This window comes from Copadichromis virginalis, linkage group LG13 (assembly GCF_057382275.1).
Source record: "Copadichromis virginalis isolate Kocher_CV1m ecotype Utaka linkage group LG13, C_Virginalis_male_GT1.1, whole genome shotgun sequence".
NCBI lineage: Eukaryota > Metazoa > Chordata > Actinopteri > Cichliformes > Cichlidae > Copadichromis > Copadichromis virginalis.
The window spans coordinates 20,022,997-20,042,130 of record NC_140630.1 but is presented as its reverse complement, the minus strand read 5'-3'; the positions used below and the strand labels follow the sequence as shown (position 1 = coordinate 20,042,130).

Below are 19,134 nucleotides of genomic sequence, written 5' to 3'. Positions count from 1 at the left end.
CAGCTTTAAAAATAACCTCTTTTTCTTCCTATCCTTCCTTATCCTTTCTCCATCTCTGAGTGAAGTTATCTCCCACGTTTTCTCTCCCTGGGAAATAGAGCAGCTGTGCCTTTAGCTAGCAACACACTGTGTGACAAACTGTGCAGAAACAGTTTGTCTGTTTGCTAATATTTGTTGAGGTGTTGGATTTGTGTTTGCATTTTTGGTGTTTGCATTTAAAATCACCTGCCACATTTAAAAATTAATCTAAAACCTGAGCATAGTCCTAGAAATGATGGCTAGATGATGTGTTTTTCTGTCTTCCATCCCAGATAAGATACAGATAAGCACATGCGATAGACACACACCAACAGAATTGTCTTTTATGTTATTTTCCCCTCGATTTAGGTTCAAATTGTTTTGATGTTTGAAGGCAAGCAGTGATAGAAATAATCCCCGCCCCCATTTTGAAAATGTAAGAATTAAAAAGTAAAGATTTGTACAAAAACATCAAAATTTAAAGTAAAATACAGACGCCTGAAAGTTCTACGTAAGTACGTTAGTGAAGGTTTTGTACTTTATTATCTCCTACATCTGAAATTAGGCCCAAATAGTCCCACCAATCCAGTGTTTGCCTGTCAATGAACATGTTTAGCTCACTGTTTAGTGTTTAGTTCCCTTTTGTCCTGTTTTCCTGAAAAAAGCCTTCTTTACCTCCCAATCAACTCTTCCTGTCCAACAAAAATCCCTGCCTTCAAACCAGCTGGGAACTTTTTAGCATGTATTTGGATTTATCTCTGTATCTACTTACTGTTGCATCCTTTCAAATATATAGATTTCCAGACATGGCTGTTCATTTTCCTCACAGACACAGAGCCCTCCACACAGAAGATCAGACTGTATGTTGTGTGTGCTTAACATGATAGAAAAAAGAATTAAATCATGGGTTAAAACATCAATCATATTTATCCACACTGACCTTTAATTTGACTTTAAATAGACTATTGGACAGAACTTCAATTCTTTCCCGGGCAGAATGAGTCCAGAAATACTCACCTATAGCTCAATCGTATAAAACAGAGCAGATCAGTGAATCAGGGTTAGATCAGCTCCAGTGACAAAAACAATTTGGTGTCTTTGGCCCAATTAAAGTGAAGCAAATCCACTCATCTTGATTGCTGCAATTGCTTCTCTTTTTCCACCACTCAGACCTCGTTACCCTGTCTCCAAATAGCTCAAAATGCTAAAGTAAGTGTGTTTACAGGTCAATACAGATAACTCCCATCAGTGCCTCTCCCCTGCTGTTTGTGCACAAAGGGGTGAATAGGGTTGTCCTCCCTTTCTACTTCTCCTGTTTTTATATCAGACATCACCTGACCAAAGGCTCCACTCTGTCCCTGATTCCAGGACTAAGTGGACTATGCTGACAGGGCTTTCTCGATAGCTGTCTATGAACTAATAAAAGAAAAACAAATCACTGCTTCAGGTTGAAGACCTTTCTTGGGGGGCTTTCACGCACACTGACTGGAACTATTAAAAAAAAGACAAATTATTTAAATTCTGATTTTTAAGTTTTTCTTTAAAAGCTCCTTTTAAAGGAATCGTCACATAAAATGTAGCATTTTGAACAAACTGTGGGGCTTTAAGGCTTTCAGTGGGAAGTTTATTATCAGATACAGAGGAACACAGCACAAGAGTGAGCAGAGCACAAATAAATCATCACACTTGAAGTTATAACTTAAAGCAATCTTAAACTTGTCAGATCTGTTGTTTTTTTCTATAATAACTGTCGGTGTGAAAGATTAACAACAAAATCTTTTCAATTAACTTTAAACATAAAGGTTGTATCTACAAATATACAATATGTTCTTTAATAAAGCAGCACAAGATCACTGTTTACAACAACACAAAGATTAAGGGTGCACTACAGAAGAACTAAACAATGCTACTTCACAAGATTGTGCAAAAACTTCTTATAGTCTTATCAATCAAGTAACACCACTGTGTGACAAGTGCTTCAAACATACAGCAACTCTAGACCTAGAGCTACTGAACTACAGCAAGAAGAACAATCAGTCCTTGTACAGATTGTATGACTCCCACAGAGCCCTCATGTCAAACTCATCAATCACCTACCAAGTACTTTGAAAAACAAAGTGTGCTTTGGAGACCTTTGCAAAGGATGATTACAACAATATTCATTTGGCTATTGATGACAGTGTTTTAAAGCATTCTCAATTTAGTTATTTTCTTAATGGTAAATGGTAAATGGCCTGTATTTGTATAGCGCTTTTCTAGTCCCTAAGGACCCCAAAGCGCTTTACACAACCTGTCATCCACCCATTCACACACACATTCACACACTGGTGATGGCAAGCTACATTGTAGCCACAGCCACCCTGGGGCGCACTGACAGAGGCGAGGCTGCCGGACACTGGCGCCACCACCAGTAGGCAACGGGTGAAGTGTCTTGCCCAAGGACACAACGACCGAGACTGTCCAAGCCGGGGCTCGAACCGGGAACCTTCCGATTACAAGGCGAACTCCCAACTCTTGAGCCACGATCGCCCCATAATAAACTCTATTACCTATTACAGCAAAGAAATATGAGATGACTGCATGTGCAGCAAACTCAAAGGAACCTCACGAATCTATTCAGCTGTGATCTTGAGTTAAAAGAGAAAAAATGATGATTATTTTATTCAGTGGGAAGAGGAATAAACATCAGAGAATAACGACACAGTTGCTTTTCTGTGGATGGTGAAATTTTGTTTTATCTCTCTTTCTCGAGATCCTACAAGGAAACAGAAATAAAAGTAAATTATACATAATATTTTGATAAAAGCGACTTAACATTGATTCAACATCGATGCTTACCATTTTTTACTGACAATAACCAGAGGCATTAATATGACACCAGCAAGCAGGATGGCTGCAACAACGTACAGAAGATAATCTGGAAAGACAAAATATTCCATCTTGAAAACCCACTCAAAAATTGTTTTGATAATTTAAATTCATGTGAATCATACTACGATTAGCATAAAGAGTTTACAAATTTCAATTTACCTTGCAACCAAGCATAAGCATGATCTGATGGAGGAGGTTTAGAGGGGCAAATGATTGTTTCTGAAGATGCCACTGAAATACAAATAAAAATAATTTACAATCTTTCCAGGAAAAATGATTGTTACATTTAAAAATGCCTGGTTAGAAAAAAAAAAGATACTCACTGAAGCGTGATCTATTGTGAAGCACGTCGTGAATCATGCTGCATGTAAGAAAATCGTCATTGTAGAGTCTTTTACATGTACAAGGATGGTGAAGCACTGTGCCTAAAGTAGCCACGAAGGCCCTTTTGCATTCAGCGTCTGCACCAAGGATGAGCTCTGGATCCATCTGGGTGAAGCATTCATCTCTTGGGAGGTCACTGTCAATGCACTGGGCTTCTTCAGGACTCCAACAATTGGCTTGAAAATTTTCTAATAAGCCCCTGTTAATACAGAGAAAATGTGTGTTATGTGGAATGAGTGGGTGCTGCGATTTATAGATGTTTATGTGTTATGGTAGATTGTACATATTACTTCAAGATCATTTCACATATATTTATGGAATTACATTAAAAATGGCAGCGGGAAAAGTGCACCAATCACACAGGCGGAATTTGGATTATAAAAGGCTGCAGTCTACGTGTAAAGTGGTTTCTGAAAATTTTTATTAGATAGTAATTGGAGATGTGATCTTAAAAAATGGCCATTAAAAAAAAAAGAAACAGCATTGGATTTGATGGAACTATAACCTGAAAATCTAGGTTTCCATAATGAAATCAGCTTGAGAATGGACAAGTGAGGAGGGCATCCACTTGAAGAAGACACTGAACCACAAATTGCTCCTAATGGCTGGACCAGCACTTGGCACTCTCTATGAAAGCTCGCTGCCATGTATGTGTTAAAAGGACAAACAGGACAATGTAAAAAGGATTTTGGTTAGGAGTGCTACTGTGCACTAATGCGGCCCTATACTGGACTACCTCAGCTTGAGTTCTTCTTCATTGTTCACTTAAAGGTTGAGAATTCACATTTTGTTATTTCTGTGTCTGGCTCAGTGTTGGTAGTTACGTATTCAACTATCTGCAGACTTCTTCTTTTCTGTTACTAGCAGTGAGCTGGCATTATTTTAAAAAATGTTATTTTATACACTCATTTCCAGTATCACTCACTCGTTCACTTTTTAAGGCTGGAAAGGACTCTCGAATGATGAACGCTCTTTTTCCTGCTCCAATTTAGTGATTGTTAGTTTGTTGACTGAATCCCTTCCTTGCATTTTAAAGTGTTTGCCTTCCTGCTGCACAGCCTATACACAAGACACCTTTTTTCTCCTCTCCGCATGCCTCGCACAACCAATGTTCCTGCCAGCCTTTGTTGTTCCCTCCAGCAATCTCATCCGCCAGATGCTGCTCATACATTTCATCATTGTGCAAACAATGAATTTCTATCTGATTTGGTGGTTTCATCCCCGAGTGTGCATTTAATAATAATAGTATTTGTACAATAATCCTGAAAACAACAACAACAAAAAAAACAAAAACATCTGAGGACAGAACAGCATACCTGCAGTTACTGTCCTCAGTGCACTGGTTAAGTACACGCAGACAGACCCGGATCTCATCTCCACAGGTGCCACTGTGCAATTCGGTTTTCATGCTCAGACAGCTCTGATCTGAAGCTTCACACTCGCACATGACCAGCATCTCTGCAACATTTTGGGGTACGTTCCTGTAGAACCGCAGAGTTTCCTGCTGACACCCTTCATCATTGCACTGGCCTGACTTACAGGCTTGGAGCATAGGTGCCAGGTACCTGTTGCAAACTGAATCGCTGAGACAAGCCCTAAATTGATCCAAACATGATCCAGCACCATCATATACTAAAAAACAAAGAGAGAGAAAGGTAGTGAATGGGTTTCACCAATTTTGACTCATCTTCACTAGATTTCATCTGAGATTAGCGTAATAAAATATAATTACCGTAGTTTAATAAAGTGCTTGACTGCCAATCCATTACTGCACTCCTTGTGAGCTGAACTGCTGTTCAAATAATCAACATGATTATCTCTCCCACCAACAAAGGCACATTAAAGATCCTCTTAACAGTCATTTTGTAGTGCAATAACTGTCCACCTTTGGCAAACAAAAACGTAATTTCACATATAAATGCTTATCGTAGAGACTTCTGAGAATACCGCACCTGGCTTTTGGTGGCATTGTGTGGCCAGCACTTGTATAGAATCACAAAGCTCCTCCTCCCAGGCACACACGCACCCTGGCAGAGAGGGAAATTGGTGCAGTATTGTCTGGATGGTCATGTTACAGACCTCTGAGCCTTTTATTTGGCACCCTCCATCTTGAATGACAGAAACATAAGAGGAAGGTGGAAAAACAGGATTTTCCATAAGCGAGCAAGGTCTTGTTTGAGCAACAGGTGTTTTCTATGTGCCTGCTGCTCTGACAGTTTTCCTTGTGATGTCTGGTTATGTATCCCGATATAGGCTGGTATATCAAATTCAGTGTAATAATGGAGGATTTCGATGTCAAAACAGACATACTGTGTGCATTAAAGGCATCAGAAAAGTGATTTATTGTCACTTAATTTTGTTATGTACATTTTGCTTCGGGCTGTTTCCTCACTTATTACATTTTAGCCATTTTCCATGGAAGCAATTCAGTCGAACGGTCTCATTTGCTGACCTTCCTGAGGAAATGCAATCGCTTTACGTAATACTTACTTGTCTCAACCCTTGGTAATATTAACAATATAATGGAAATGTGTTTGTTTTTTTTTTACCTTCACAGATGCCGTCATAAAATGCCTGTTCACGCTTGCATAAATCTGACATGCAGATTTTCACAGCAGCCAAACACTCAGAAGCCAGCGATGAAATCTGAGGAGCAATAATCACTGAAATACAAGCAGACTTTAAGAATTTATTTACTTTATCATTGGTTTTTATATGGATTTATTTCACGGAGATCATTTTTGTCTTGAGGTTTTATATGAAAAGGGACATTCAAAAATTAAATGTTAATGTCTCACATGACTAACTGTAGCTACGCTTTGACTATACATGTGGTACAAACTACAAGACATGAAACACTTCTAGTAATGCTAATTTTATAGCACAAAAAACATACAATAACACTAATCAACTTGTTTGTTTTTTCTATCAGAAATCTGTAATTTTATGGTAATGGTTCGGCTTAAACTCACCAAATATGACTGCAGCTTCCAGTCGTCTCAGTTGCATGATAGCTGTTGCAAAGCTTTGAGCAGACAAATGAAGCTCTCACCAGCAGCTGATGTGTCCCTCTTGTTGGTGTCAGCATTTAAGCTGGGATACACCACCCGCTGTCAGGAGGATGTAACACATTTACTGGAGGCTGTACCCTGCACCAGAATAAAAATGACAAATGCAATGAAACAGAGCTGCAACAAAAAAGGGAAAAAAATTAGTGCATATAGTATTTTAATATTGTCATTATTATATTTTGTGGGCTTAAGTAATAATATTATCTCTTAGGAGTAGTGCGATATTACTTCAGAGATAGGAAATAAAAAACAGTTGATCCCTGGTCTGATCTGCTGATTTAAATTTGTGTCAGATTGTTTTCACTTGATTTCTTTTTCCAACAATAACTAAGAGGAAAGTAAACATATTTAAGCAGCACATTTCAGACAAAATGCATTTGGATGTGCTCTAAATAATCAAAAAACAAACAAACAAGCAAACCAAATACTTTTTTATTATTTAATATTTTAATGGCTTGAGGCTTCAACATTGCAACGTTGCTCAAGTTCTTGGGAGACCAATCCATGACTGAAGTGTTGCATTGTGTCTTTTCCTGCCAGGTATGATTTTACTGCTGTTGCCAGTCGACATGCCCTTACATACTGAAGATGATTTGAACCAAAGACCAAAACAAAGATACACTACACTGTCAAAATTAATCCCTTACCCATCCAAATAGCTGAATTCAGGTATTCCAATCACTTTAATGACGACAGGTGTATAAACTCAAACATCTGTGTCCCTTCTCCAAACATTTGTGAAAGAATGGGTCGCTCTGCAACAAGTGCAGCCCTGGAATTTCCTCGCTAAATATTCCACAGTCAGTGGAACCTTGTGGAAAGCCTTCCCAGAAGAGTTGAAGGTGTTTTATTACATTTTATTATATTTTATATGGATTTAGAATGGGCTGTCATTTAAGTTCACATGTGTGTGAAGGAAGGAGTGTGAATACTTTTAGGAATATGGCATAATTTCTTAGAGCTACCACTTCTTCTTTTATCCTCTGCTTTTGTTCTGCCTTCATCCTCAAATTTTTTAAGGACAAATTGCACACCATGCCAAATTTTAAGCTAATAGCATTTTGATCATTTCTTTGTTGGAGAAAAAAAAACTATTTTATGGCTGTCAAACTGTGTCATTTTGCCATTTTTCATATATTCAACTAAAGGCAATGGGACAAACTATATAGTTTTTCAATAGACCAGTGACAAAGTACAATAATACAAGAAAAATGTAAAATATTTAAAAGAGTTTATTCAATAAGTTGTTCTGTTACGAATCAACACAACACTGCCTTAGGTACCAAAAAGCATATGTATATGTATACATGTGTTTACTGATAAACAAACAGTATTCACCCTCAGCTGTAAATAATGTTACAGCACAGTCATTTACAAGATGGATGGCTTTGCTAACAACTCCACCCAATTCGAAGTCAGCAACCTTCTCTTTTTAGCTCATTTCTGCTGCTCCCTAGTGGCTAGAAGTCAACAGTGATTAACTCTCATAAAGCCTCCAATCAAGATGATTTATTTGTCAAGCAAAAAAAAAAAAAAGTCAACAAATATTGATCAAAGGGTTGCACAATGAAGTATGAAACATTGGAAGGCAAAAAGGCTTAAAGTGCACTGGAAAAAGTTACAACATACATTATATATTTTTTTTAAAAAGTGATGCAAAAAGACGAGACTTTAATTCGACAGCTTCATGTCTATTCAGAAGTTGTTAAAGCCAATTGTATGCACTGTTTTACCCTTAACAGCATTCAAGACCTGGGCTGAGAAGTGTTTTCTAAATACTTTATGTGGGGATGCAAACATTTCACATTTAGTTCAAAATGAAGAAATTCTTGTGAAAAACGTCCCACATGTGTCATTGTTGTGCCATAGTCGTGGTTTAAAGTCTATAAAATTTTAACATAATTAGTAAATCAAATCTATGCTCACAAACAATTTCCCCACATTAAACACATCAAGCTGAACTGAGCAATCAAACCTAGATTAATTACAATCATGCTGCCCTGGCAGGGATTGTTTTCCTCTCTGTTTCCTGTTATTGGTTTTATTTCTGTCATTCTTTCATATTATGCCTTTTTCCAGATTGCCTTTTTAGTTTCCACATCCTCCTTGTTTATTCATTTTTGTCCTTTGCATCCAAACTATAGCACTTTGACTCAAGGATTTTCTCTACTGCTGATTACACTGAAGATTAATATTTGCTTTGTGTTTCTGAATGGAAACGTTGTTGTGCTGTATGTTTGAGGATGTGGATTCTCTGAGTTTCCAGTGTGCTGCAGTGTACAGTTGTAAATATCTTTGCAAATACTTTTTAAAGAAATTTTCTGCTTTTATCTTCTTCCAGTAATGTGCAAGTAGCTAAAATGAATGGCTTCAGCCGCTTACTCATGTTCACTGGGTGAGGGGTTCTCAAGAAAGATGGAAGCTACTCTTGAAGGGACATCGGTTTAATCAGGGTGCTCTCTGCATAAAGAGTTGTGTGCATGTCTTTGTGTTCTGCACAACCATTACTCTGATCCACTTCACCCTAGGCAAATGCTGCGGTTTTAAGGAAGTCATATCTGATGCTGTTTGGATGAGAGGTCTGACAAAAAGTCAGCGCTGCTTGTGAACAGGGTTAACCATATGTGTATTTGTGTGTGTAGACTTCATTCACTGACATAAAATCAAACTCGCAAGCAACTAATAAAAATAGCCCTGCACATTAGCGTTAACATTTTGGAACACATACAAACAGTTGTGCACAGTTTAGGGAACCCTTTTTAAAAATGATGTGGGCATTAACTGTGCTTCTCAGGCTGACACACGGGGCAAGCTGCAGCAATTGTCTTTAAATGCTAGCTCATGCATATAAAATCATTTAAGATATCACCAAATACTATATGCCCGACTGACTGCTGTTCTAAACCAATGCTGTTGAACCACCACAGCAAAGTGTTGACAATCCAAATCAGCTGCTACGAATGACTGCAATTACTGAGTCAGGCTGCAAGTTGCTCATCTGAATGAAGCACGTTTGAAATGGGAAATTCACTGTTGTGGTTAGAAATGGGAGGAAGACTTCATACACGCGGTCTCTGCAGCAGCAAGTAATTTTTGGTGGGGAACATGAAAAAGCATGTTTGTAATTGCCTCATTTTCACCACTGAGATGCCCTTGATCAAAGCCTTTGACCTCCCAGATGCTCTATCAGAGATGCTCAAAGGCAACTTCTAAGTGTGTCATCAAGTACGAGTAGGCCAATCCTGCAAAAGAAACAAAGTATACGGAAGAAGACAAAAAACACTACGCATTGTAGCTGTCAGTACAATCATTTCTTATCAAGAAAAGGTCAAAACATTGATACCAAGAGTTCTGGAGAAGAAAAATATCCTGATGAATCAGAGATCAAGATTTGGATTGTTTTCTGATACTGATACATAAATCTATTACAACAAATATTTACTTACACTTTAAATAAAAAATTTATTTTACAAAATACATTTCAGCGTATCAAATTCAAATTTTATTCGTCACACACACACACACACACACACACACACAGTATGACATTGTCATGGATCGCTGTGTGGCAGGCAGGATGAGGACCCAATCGCAAAACACACACACACACACACACACACACACACACACACACGAACTCAAAAAACACAGCTTTATTGCTGGCCACGAGAAACAATACAAAATAAACTAAACTGGGAAAACTAAAGCACAAGGAGAGAGAAACAGGGAAATCCACACAGCATGAGGGAGACTACGACACAGAACTGAGGGAGACGCAGACATAAATACACAGAGGGTTAACGAGGGAAGTGGGAGCACACGGGGAACACAGCTGACACAGATAATCATAACGAGACAGGGCAGGAGTGAACACAACATGACGCATACTGACGAGAGACTGTCAAAGTAAAACAGGAAGTACAGAGGTTCAGACAGGAGGAGAGAGCACGGGGAGAACACAGACATAACAGGCTGGGGAAAACATGGAATAAAACACGAAAGGGGACAAGGGCTCATGAATACATAGAGGGGCACACAGGGGGTGAGAGTCAAAGGGAAAGCACACAGGGAACCACATAACAGGGCAACTCAGGAAACAGAACCTAAACAGGGAACTGAATACAAAAATACAAGAGAACTAAGAATACTGGGCCAACACGGCCCAGGACATCACCCCCCCCCCCCCCCTTAAGGGCTGGCTCCAGACAGCCCAAACACAGGAAAACAAAAAACCAAACAGAAAACGACCCAGGGCAGGCGGCGGGGGCCCAGGACGGAGGGCACGGAACAGAAAACAAAGGAGCACAGCAAACACCGGAGCCCAAGAAAAACAACCCAAAACACAGTGCAGTTCAGGGGGCCGACCATGCGGACGGGAACGGTGGAGACGTGGAAACAGTTCAGGAGGCCGGCCGCGCGGAAGGCAGCGGCGGCGGCGAAGGAGACGGAGCCGTTCAGGGGGCCGGCTGCATGGAATGCAGCGGCGGCTCTCCAGTGTTAGGCATGCTGGCCATGGCCTGGTGGGCACAGGACCAGACGAGGCTGGACCAGGCGACGACGAGGCGGTCGCAGGTGGCGGCTGGACAGGCCCCTCGGGCCCTCCAGCTGATGCGGCGTGAGGCTGGACGGGCCCCTCGGGCCCTCCAGCTGATGCGGCGTGAGGCTGAACGGGCCCCTCGGACCCTCCAGCGGAGACAGGAGGCTGAACGGGCCCCTCGGACCCTCCAGCGGAGACAGGAGGCTGAACGGGCCCCTCGGACCCTCCAGCGGAGACAGGAGGCTGAACGGGCCCCTCGGACCCTCCAGCGGAGACAGGAGGCTGAACGGGCCCCTCGGACCCTCCAGCGGAGACAGGAGGCTGAACGGACGCTAACTGTAGCTGCACAGGGCACGCAGTCTGCTTAGGATGCAACGGCTGGGGCTGTGCAGGGCAAACAGTCTGTCCAAAGTTTGTCAGCACCACGCAGTCCTCAGCTGGCGGAGAAAGCTCACAAAGGCTTCCAGCTGAGGTTGGCAGTGTCTGAGCGGGTTGCTGTGCTATGAACTGAGCTGGTGACAGAGGTAATGACAGAGCCGTTAACTGAACAGGCAATGGAGTAAGACACTGAGGTGGTAACAGAGCGGATGACTGAGTGGGTAATGGAGCCGTTAACTGTGCTAAAGACTGAACTGGTGACAAAACAGGAAACTGTGCTAATAACTGAGCCACTGACTGAGTTATGGACAGCAATGCCAGTTGTAGTGGCAGTTGCGCTTGTGGTAGATTAGGTGTCTGGCTCTGGGCTGCTCTCCTCCGGGGAACAGGAATGGGTGCTGGGCCTGGCCGAACACCAGCCATCCCCACCCGAGGAACAGATACGGGTGCAGGGACGAGCTGGGCTCTGGCTGCCTCTACCCTGGGGGCTGGTGTAGGTGCAGGAGCTAGCTGGACCTCTGTCGCTCCCACCCGAGGAACTGAGACGGGTGCAGGAGTCGGCAGGGTCACGGCTGACCTCACCCGGGGAACCGGAACAGGAGCAGGCAAAGTCTGGGTGTCCATCAACCCCACCCGAGGAGCAGGTACGGGTGCCGGGATGATAGGAGCCTCTGCCAGTCTGAGAACAGAAGCAGGGACCAGCTGGACCTCAGCTACCCTCTCCCGAAGAACTGATACGGGAGCTAGGGAAGGCTGGGCCCACGCTGCCTTGGTTACAGAAACTGAAGCGGGAGAGCTGAGCTCAGGAGCAGAAACAGACACAGGGAAAACAGAGTTAGTGGAGCTAGAAACAGTGTTAGCGAACAGAGATTCATGGCGGGCCACTCCTAGCGACTCTGTAGGCCTTAAGCTGTCCATCTTAGGAGTAGCAGTCTCTAAAACAGTCATTGCACAGGAAGATCCAGGTTTAGCAGAGTCAGAGTCTGTAATACCGGGCACAAAGGGATCAGTTATGGACACAGGAGCATTCACACAGACCGTTTCTAAATATACAGGTTGGGGAGCAGCATAGTCCAGGAGTGGAGACACACCACTCACAGTCTCACACTCAGCAGGTACAGAGACCGCAGAACTGTTAACTTCAGTGCTGTTCACAAGTATGCGGCTCAAAAACGGTCTTTTGCTTCTCTACGGTGAAATAATCTGTCTGTGAGTTAATTGCTGCTGACCTGGGAGGAGCACAGGAAACATAGTCGCTCTCAAACACGGGCGTGAGGGTAGGCACTGCAGGACCAGAATTAACAGACCCAGAGTTAATGGCCTCAGGGATGACGCGCACGGGGCTTATAGTGCCAGGATTCTTTAATTTAGCATGAACAGCAGTCTCTAGAGTGGTGATGAAGTCAGTCTCGTGCGTAATAGAAGCGGAGGCGAACGTAGAAACAGTATGAGGCCTAGAAACAGTCATATTCAACCTTTTTGTTCTTCTCTGGTGAGTTACGGACGTGAAAAACAGCGGACTCAGAAAACGAATACTGTCCGAGACGGTCGGGCTTGGAACTCGCATGGAAAAAGCAGTCAGATTCACTCACCACCGGAGCTTGCTCAGTAGCTTTAGCGTGGCGACGGCGTGAGCGTCGTGTTTTCCCGGGAACTGTGCCGTGAGTTCCCGAGGCAGTGGGCGCAGGCACTTCGGTGATGTCGGCTGGCTGAGCCGATGACGAACCAGGCTGCGCCGGAGAGACAGGGAGCTTGTGCAGCTCTGAGCGCGGAAGTCCCAGGTAGAGCGCAAAAGCCTGCAGCGGGGTAAGGCCGTTTGTCGTCGGCTCGAAACCACTCCCCGACCGCCGAGTAACCCTCTTCTTTGCGCGGGACGTGGGCGGCGACCGGAGAGGCGAACCAGAAGTCGAAAATGCCGGAGGAGTTGTGGCAGGCGATAGGCTGACTCCTCCAACTCTTCTTACCGTGGGGCGGTGTGGGGAAAAAGCAGCAGCCTTTGCCATTTGGACGCTGCGCGGCCCACCTAGCGCCCATAGAGTCCCATGAAAGGCAGACTCGTGCTCCCGGGCGTGCCGAGCCTCCTGCCTTCTCCTCTCGTTAGGGAAGGCGGAGTTTGCACGCTGCCGGTTCCGAACGGAGTTTGCTGGGTCCATTACTGGTCGTAGTCTTCTGTCATGGATCGCTGTGTGGCAGGCAGGATGAGGACCCAATCGCAAAACTCACACACACGGGGATGAACTCAAAAAACACAGCTTTATTGCTGGCCACGAGAAACAATACAAAATAAACTAAACTGGGAAAACTAAAGCACAAGGAGAGAGAAACAGGGAAATCCACACAGCATGAGGGAGACTACGACACAGAACTGAGGGAGACGCAGACATAAATACACAGAGGGTTAACGAGGGAAGTGGGAGCACACGGGGAACACAGCTGACACAGATAATCATAACGAGACAGGGCAGGAGTGAACACAACATGACGCATACTGACGAGAGACTGTCAAAGTAAAACAGGAAGTACAGAGGTTCAGACAGGAGGAGAGAGCACGGGGAGAACACAGACATAACAGGCTGGGGAAAACATGGAATAAAACACGAAAGGGGACAAGGGCTCATGAATACATAGAGGGGCACACAGGGGGTGAGAGTCACAAAGGGAAAGCACACAGGGAACCACATAACAGGGCAACTCAGGAAACAGAACCTAAACAGGGAACTGAATACAAAAATACAAGAGAACTAAGAATACTGGGCCAACACGGCCCAGGACCAGGACAGACATGAGGTGAAATGTTTGTAAGCTGTGCAATGCAATGCCTGACCATTAAATGACAGTGGTTTTACAGTATTTACAGGTTATTACAAAATTTACAGATTTAACTTAGAAATTTACAGTAAAAATGTGCAAATAGCAGAAAGAGTTTATAAATTATAGGAAGTGTGCATGAAGAAAAACCAGAGTGCGTGTGGTGATGTGATGTGTGTGGGAGAGTCCAGTCCTACACCTGGTTCAGGGCCCGAATAGCCTGGGGGAAGAAGCTCCTCCTCATTCTCTCTGTTTTGGCCTTAAGGGAGCGGAAGCGCTTCCCAGACCTCAACAGTGAGAAGAGTCCATTGTTGGGATGGGAGAGGTCCATCATAATCTTCCTAGCTTTGGACTTGCACCGCTTGGTGTAGATGGACAGCAGGTCAGGGAGCTCTGATTGAATGATGCGTTCTGCCGAGCGCACCACTCTTTGCAGATCTCGTCTGTCCTGCTTGGTGCTGTTCCCAAACCAGGTGCAGATGTTTCCCGTCAGGATGCTCTCGATGGTGCAGGAGTAAAAGTTCTTGAGCACCTTCAGTGGCAGATGGAAGTCTCTAAGTCTTCTGAGGAAGAAGAGATGCTGACGGGCTTTCTTAACCAGGGTATTGATGTGACAAGACCATGACAGGTCCTGAGTGATGTGGACACCCAGGTATCGGAAACTGTCCACTCTCTCCACTGGCGTGCCACTGATGATGAGGGGCTTGTAATTCCTCGCCTGCTTTGTAGTGAAGTCCACGATCAGCTCCTTAGTCTTGCTGACGTTTAGGAGGAGGTTATTCTCCTGGCACCAGGTCTCCAGGTTCCTAATCTCCTCCAGGTAGGCCGTCTCGATGTTGTCAGAGATCAGGCCCACAACAACAGTGTCGTCAGCAAACTTGACAATGTTGGTGGTGTCTGATGTGGCTACACAGTCATAAGTGTACAGTGAGTACAGCAGGGGGCTTAAAACACAGCCCTGAGATGCTCCAGTGCTGAGTGAGATGGAGGGGGAGACTTGTTTTCCCACCCTCACTGATTGGGGTTTGTCTGTGAGGAAGTTGAGGACCCACTGACGCAGTGATAGTTTGTTCATCTGTGCAAACAGTTTCAAGTCTTGCCATAATTCACTTTTTTCTGACCCAGTAATAACTTAAAACAGCAGATAATTAAGTAATAACAGATAATCAGCAAAATATGTGGGCAACACAGTTATTATTCATACATGCTTGCAGACTACTGCCACAAAAGAAAATGGAAAGCACATCCAGGACATGTTTCTTGTTTTTACATTTAGCATCAGTATAAAAAACAACCCACCATAGAGTCGCCTGTAAAAGTGACTGTGAGCAGCTCTTACCCACAGCCGAAAAATTCAACCACAATGATTATTTTGTAACGTATATTTTGCTGGAAAATGTCCGCTTTGCTGATGCTATCCAAACACAAACCTGGAGTGTTTCAAATGAAAGAAACAGGCTTCACATTGCGGTCCCGTTCATGCAGGGGTCACATTGAATATTCTGTACTTTGATGAATTGAGCTGGCTTCATTAACATACTCAGTGCACAGGAACATACATTTCTGGGCATTTACACTGAGGACTTGAGATGAACATGTGACCGACTGCACCTTTAAAGCTTCAAATCCCTTAAACCAGTTATATCAAAGGTGATGCTACTACTTAATTAGACGTAATTAGACAAACCAAAACAAAAATACATACAAAATTTACAGAAACTACACATGAAAGAGAGATATAAAACACTGAACATTACAAACCATGTCTTTCATAATTAATCAACATTTTCTTGCATAACAGAAGAGAGAAAGTCTGTCCTTTTCAAATCAACCAAACAGAAAACATTAAATACAATTCTTTTCCCTTTAAATGTCATCCAAAAATAATGAGATCTGCACATTATCACATGTCTAACTTAAAGATCAACGTGTCCTTCAGGTGCCCCAGCTGGAATATAAGACGACTACACCATCTGATCTGATATGCGTGACACATTGTCCACATTGTGAACTTGAGTGGAGAGGGATTTTCGACTGTCTGTACGCGTTCTGGTCCTTATCCTCCTTGTTTCATTTTCATGCTGGCCACAACAATGACAAGAAAAGGCTGATTTGAACTCCTCGCGGAACTTCCCTTAAGAAAAAAACGACAACAAAATCTTTATAAAGTCCACCTTCTTTAAAAACCATCTACAAGCTTGCATTAAAAATAGCTTAAATTTTTTTGTAAAATCATTCTAAGAGCTTTTTTTTCATAAATGCATGAATTAAAAACTTGCTGCTTTCTCAGAATTAACTTCTGTTTTCAGGTTATTAGCAGATAAAGCTGTGAATTGTGTTGTTGTTGCCAGTTTGTTCACTAGAGGGCAGTAATGAATCCTTAGAGGAGAGTTCAAAACTTACCACTTAGGAAATTGTAGATGATTGGATTTGCAGCACTGTTGGCATATATGAGCCAGTGTGAGAAAGTAAACCACGCATACACTGTCTCTCTGTCGTTTGTCTTCTTAAATGTCCCAAAGACTCTGGAGGTAAAAAAAATGATATCATTTTATTCATTCTTTTCTTTTTGCATGCATTTTAATCACAAACCTGTCAGGGGGAAAAACTATACAAAATATGGCTTATAGTAAGCTCTACTGTAGATCCGGGATGCAGCAGAGCTTCCTTGAGAGATTATTACCTTTTCATGACATTGAGCACACTGATTGGCAGGTAGCACAGGGCGAAAACAAAGAGCACCACCATCAGCATGCGAGCTGTCTTCCTCCGGGCTCTGACTTGTTTGATCTCAGCACAAACCGTGCTGGTTCTAACCCTCACCGACTCCCCCGGTCCTGGAGTTGGAGCTGAGCATTTGATAGACTTCCACTTCCTCTGCAGCACTGATGTGCTTCCAGGAATCTGTTGAATGAATACATTAAAGTGGATACACGCGCACATCAGACCCTGGAAGCCCATTGGGAAATTTATATTTATAGCAAATGGCAGAATACGCACCTGTTGACACCACAGCTTGTGACAAATCTGAATGTATGCCAAGACCATGAGACACAGTGGTGCGAAGTATGTGACAATGAAGAAACAGGTGTGGTACACCTTTGGGTAGATCTCAGCTGTTGAAGGATTTAAAAGGAAACACTTAACAATATTGTAGAGAAAACATGAGTAGTTACTTAGTAGTTAAAGACTAAAAAGCAGATAATGATGAGCGTCTAGAGAACAAACACGTCCACTGACCACTTTTTCATAAGCGGCTTATTATTAACTGAACCTTCTGCTGAGTGGCACAAACTAATGACTTAATGATTGAGAGCGGGTAAAGTTTAATGCTTTTTTTATATACTACATGTTCTGCAACACTACTCATAAAATTCCAAATTCAGGAGATTCCACAAATATAGTCAGTTTCCCCTTTAAGTTTCCCCCAGTTTACCATGTGGCTGGTATTTTTGTTTCCTGAAAAGCCTGACAACTTTCACCTTGGGGCCATTTGCCAGTGCAGACATCCAGCAAACATCCACTTTTTTGCCAAGCAGACCTGCCTCTTAGTCAGCCAAATAGCTGCTTTCAAAACAAGAATCTTCAGCGTCCAAACCCAAAGGTGGCACAATAAGTAAGGGGTTCAACTTCTTGCTCATAATTATTCTTCTGTTGACAGAGCACTGTGAATTCATGCCACAATATCAGACAACCTGAACTGTGGTGCATACCACTGTGTCATCCTGCCATCTTGCATCAGCACACGGAAGAATTCCTCAGTCATATTTATCATTTTATCTTGTTTTTTAACTACTTTGATAACTTTTTAGAATGAAAATGAAGTTGAGGGGTTGCCGTGTCGACATGCTACAGGAAATCAAGTTTTGCACAAACGTTTCAAGAAAAAACAGCATCTGTGAAAGGTTGTTGGAGTGCTGCTGAAGGCGACGAAATTAGAGGTGAGTTAGGCCAAATGCAAATTTGATAAGGCTGTTGATTGTTTTCATGGGCGGAGTCTCTGAACTTTGTGTTCCGTCCTTGTATAGTTCTTCGATCAGAGTCATTCATGAGATACTGACTGACTGCCATTTAAATATCTAGTCATTACTGATTCATTTACCTCTCATCAACTTCTGACATTTTTGTTTACTTTATGTAACAAAAAACACAATTTTCCTCTTATTACTGCTCTGCCTGTCAGTCTTGCACTGCACACTTTCAATGATGACTGCAAGCTTATTAAAGAAAGCAATCTACGTTTCAAAGGTAGTCATTAAAGGTACCCATCATTACTGTAATATAATGAATGTGAGTAGATGGAAAGCTTCCTCTCTTTGTAAGGTTTTCCTCTTTTGACTTCTTCAATCACAGAGGCACCCTGAGCGACTTCATCTGAGCAAAGCAAAATCCACCCATCCCGCTTAGGTGCTCACGCTTTATGGATAAAAAGTGGTATGACACGTGATCAACCCATCTATACGGGGGGTGGAAAAGCCCAATAAATGTCACTGCAGTTGTTGTTTAAGTAATTTAGTGAGTCATTCAGTTAAAGTTGAAACTGTGCTTCTAGCAGCGAGGGAGACATATATTTTCATAATGCGTTCATTTAGTTTGTGAACTGTGAAAACTGACCTCCCCAGTGCTCATCACACACCGTGAACAGACTGGTCTTATTTGTGAGTTCAGGCAGCAGGCTGCTACACTCCATCACGATGGCCTGGGGGATCATGATGATACACGACACAACCCAGATGACAACAATACTCTTGCGCGCCCTCTTGGCTGTACTCTTGAACAACAGTGGGTGACAGATCGCATACCAACGGTCCTGGGCGATGCAGCTCAGCGTTAGGACTGATACAGAAACAGAGATGGTCTGCGAAGAATGAAATAAAACTTTTAACTAGATACACAAAGATGTTCACCATTTAATATTGATACAGTTTGCAGTTGTTACAGAAAATACTAAATGCTCATGAGGAAAATAATTTCAGAACATACATTTGTAGACTTGAATCATAGATTGGCAAACACTGATGCATGGGACACCTCCTATGCTGGAGATGCTCTTATCTCTGTGTTGCA

The 19,134-nt window shown here is 42.6% G+C and overlaps 2 protein-coding genes across 3 annotated transcripts in view; both read right to left on the bottom strand.

Moving 5' to 3' along the window:
• Window positions 1-1,631: 1,631 nt before the first annotated feature.
• gfral (GDNF family receptor alpha like) lies at window positions 1,632-6,357 on the bottom strand. Of its 2 annotated transcripts, none has more exons than XM_085476733.1 (9): window positions 6,246-6,357; window positions 5,823-5,936; window positions 5,226-5,381; window positions 5,006-5,065; window positions 4,590-4,905; window positions 3,213-3,472; window positions 3,049-3,120; window positions 2,857-2,935; window positions 1,632-2,773 (listed from the first exon to the last, which is right to left on the bottom strand). In XM_085476733.1, the coding sequence occupies exons 1-9, from the start codon at window positions 6,280-6,282 to the stop codon at window positions 2,704-2,706; spliced, it is 1,164 nt and encodes a 387-aa protein (XP_085332859.1). In that variant the 5' UTR covers window positions 6,283-6,357; the 3' UTR covers window positions 1,632-2,703. The 2 variants fall into 2 exon arrangements, with proteins under 2 accessions (XP_085332859.1, XP_085332860.1); XM_085476734.1 differs by having other exon boundaries at window positions 5,006-5,062.
• Window positions 6,358-16,019: 9,662 nt separating this feature from the next.
• hcrtr2 (hypocretin (orexin) receptor 2) overlaps window positions 16,020-19,134 on the bottom strand; it is a 30,454-nt gene continuing 27,339 nt past the window's right edge. The window contains exons 3-7 of the mRNA XM_085477915.1: window positions 18,682-18,925; window positions 17,068-17,183; window positions 16,751-16,971; window positions 16,471-16,592; window positions 16,020-16,201 (exon numbers count right to left, since the gene is read on the bottom strand). Coding sequence (XP_085334041.1) covers window positions 16,032-16,201; window positions 16,471-16,592; window positions 16,751-16,971; window positions 17,068-17,183; window positions 18,682-18,925 — 873 coding nt within the window. The 3' untranslated portion in view covers window positions 16,020-16,031. The remainder of the gene's footprint in view (window positions 16,202-16,470; window positions 16,593-16,750; window positions 16,972-17,067; window positions 17,184-18,681; window positions 18,926-19,134) is intronic.

Coding starts and splice junctions, on each gene's coding strand:
- gfral (XM_085476733.1), bottom strand. CDS start 6,282: ATGCAACTGAGACGACTGGAAGCTGCAGTCATATTTG. Junction 5,937..6,245: donor GGAAGCTGCAGTCATATTTG/GTGAGTTTAAGC, acceptor CTTGTATTTCAG/TGATTATTGCTCCTCAGATT. Junction 5,382..5,822: donor TTATGACGGCATCTGTGAAG/GTAAAAAAAAAA, acceptor CTGTCATTCAAG/ATGGAGGGTGCCAAATAAAA.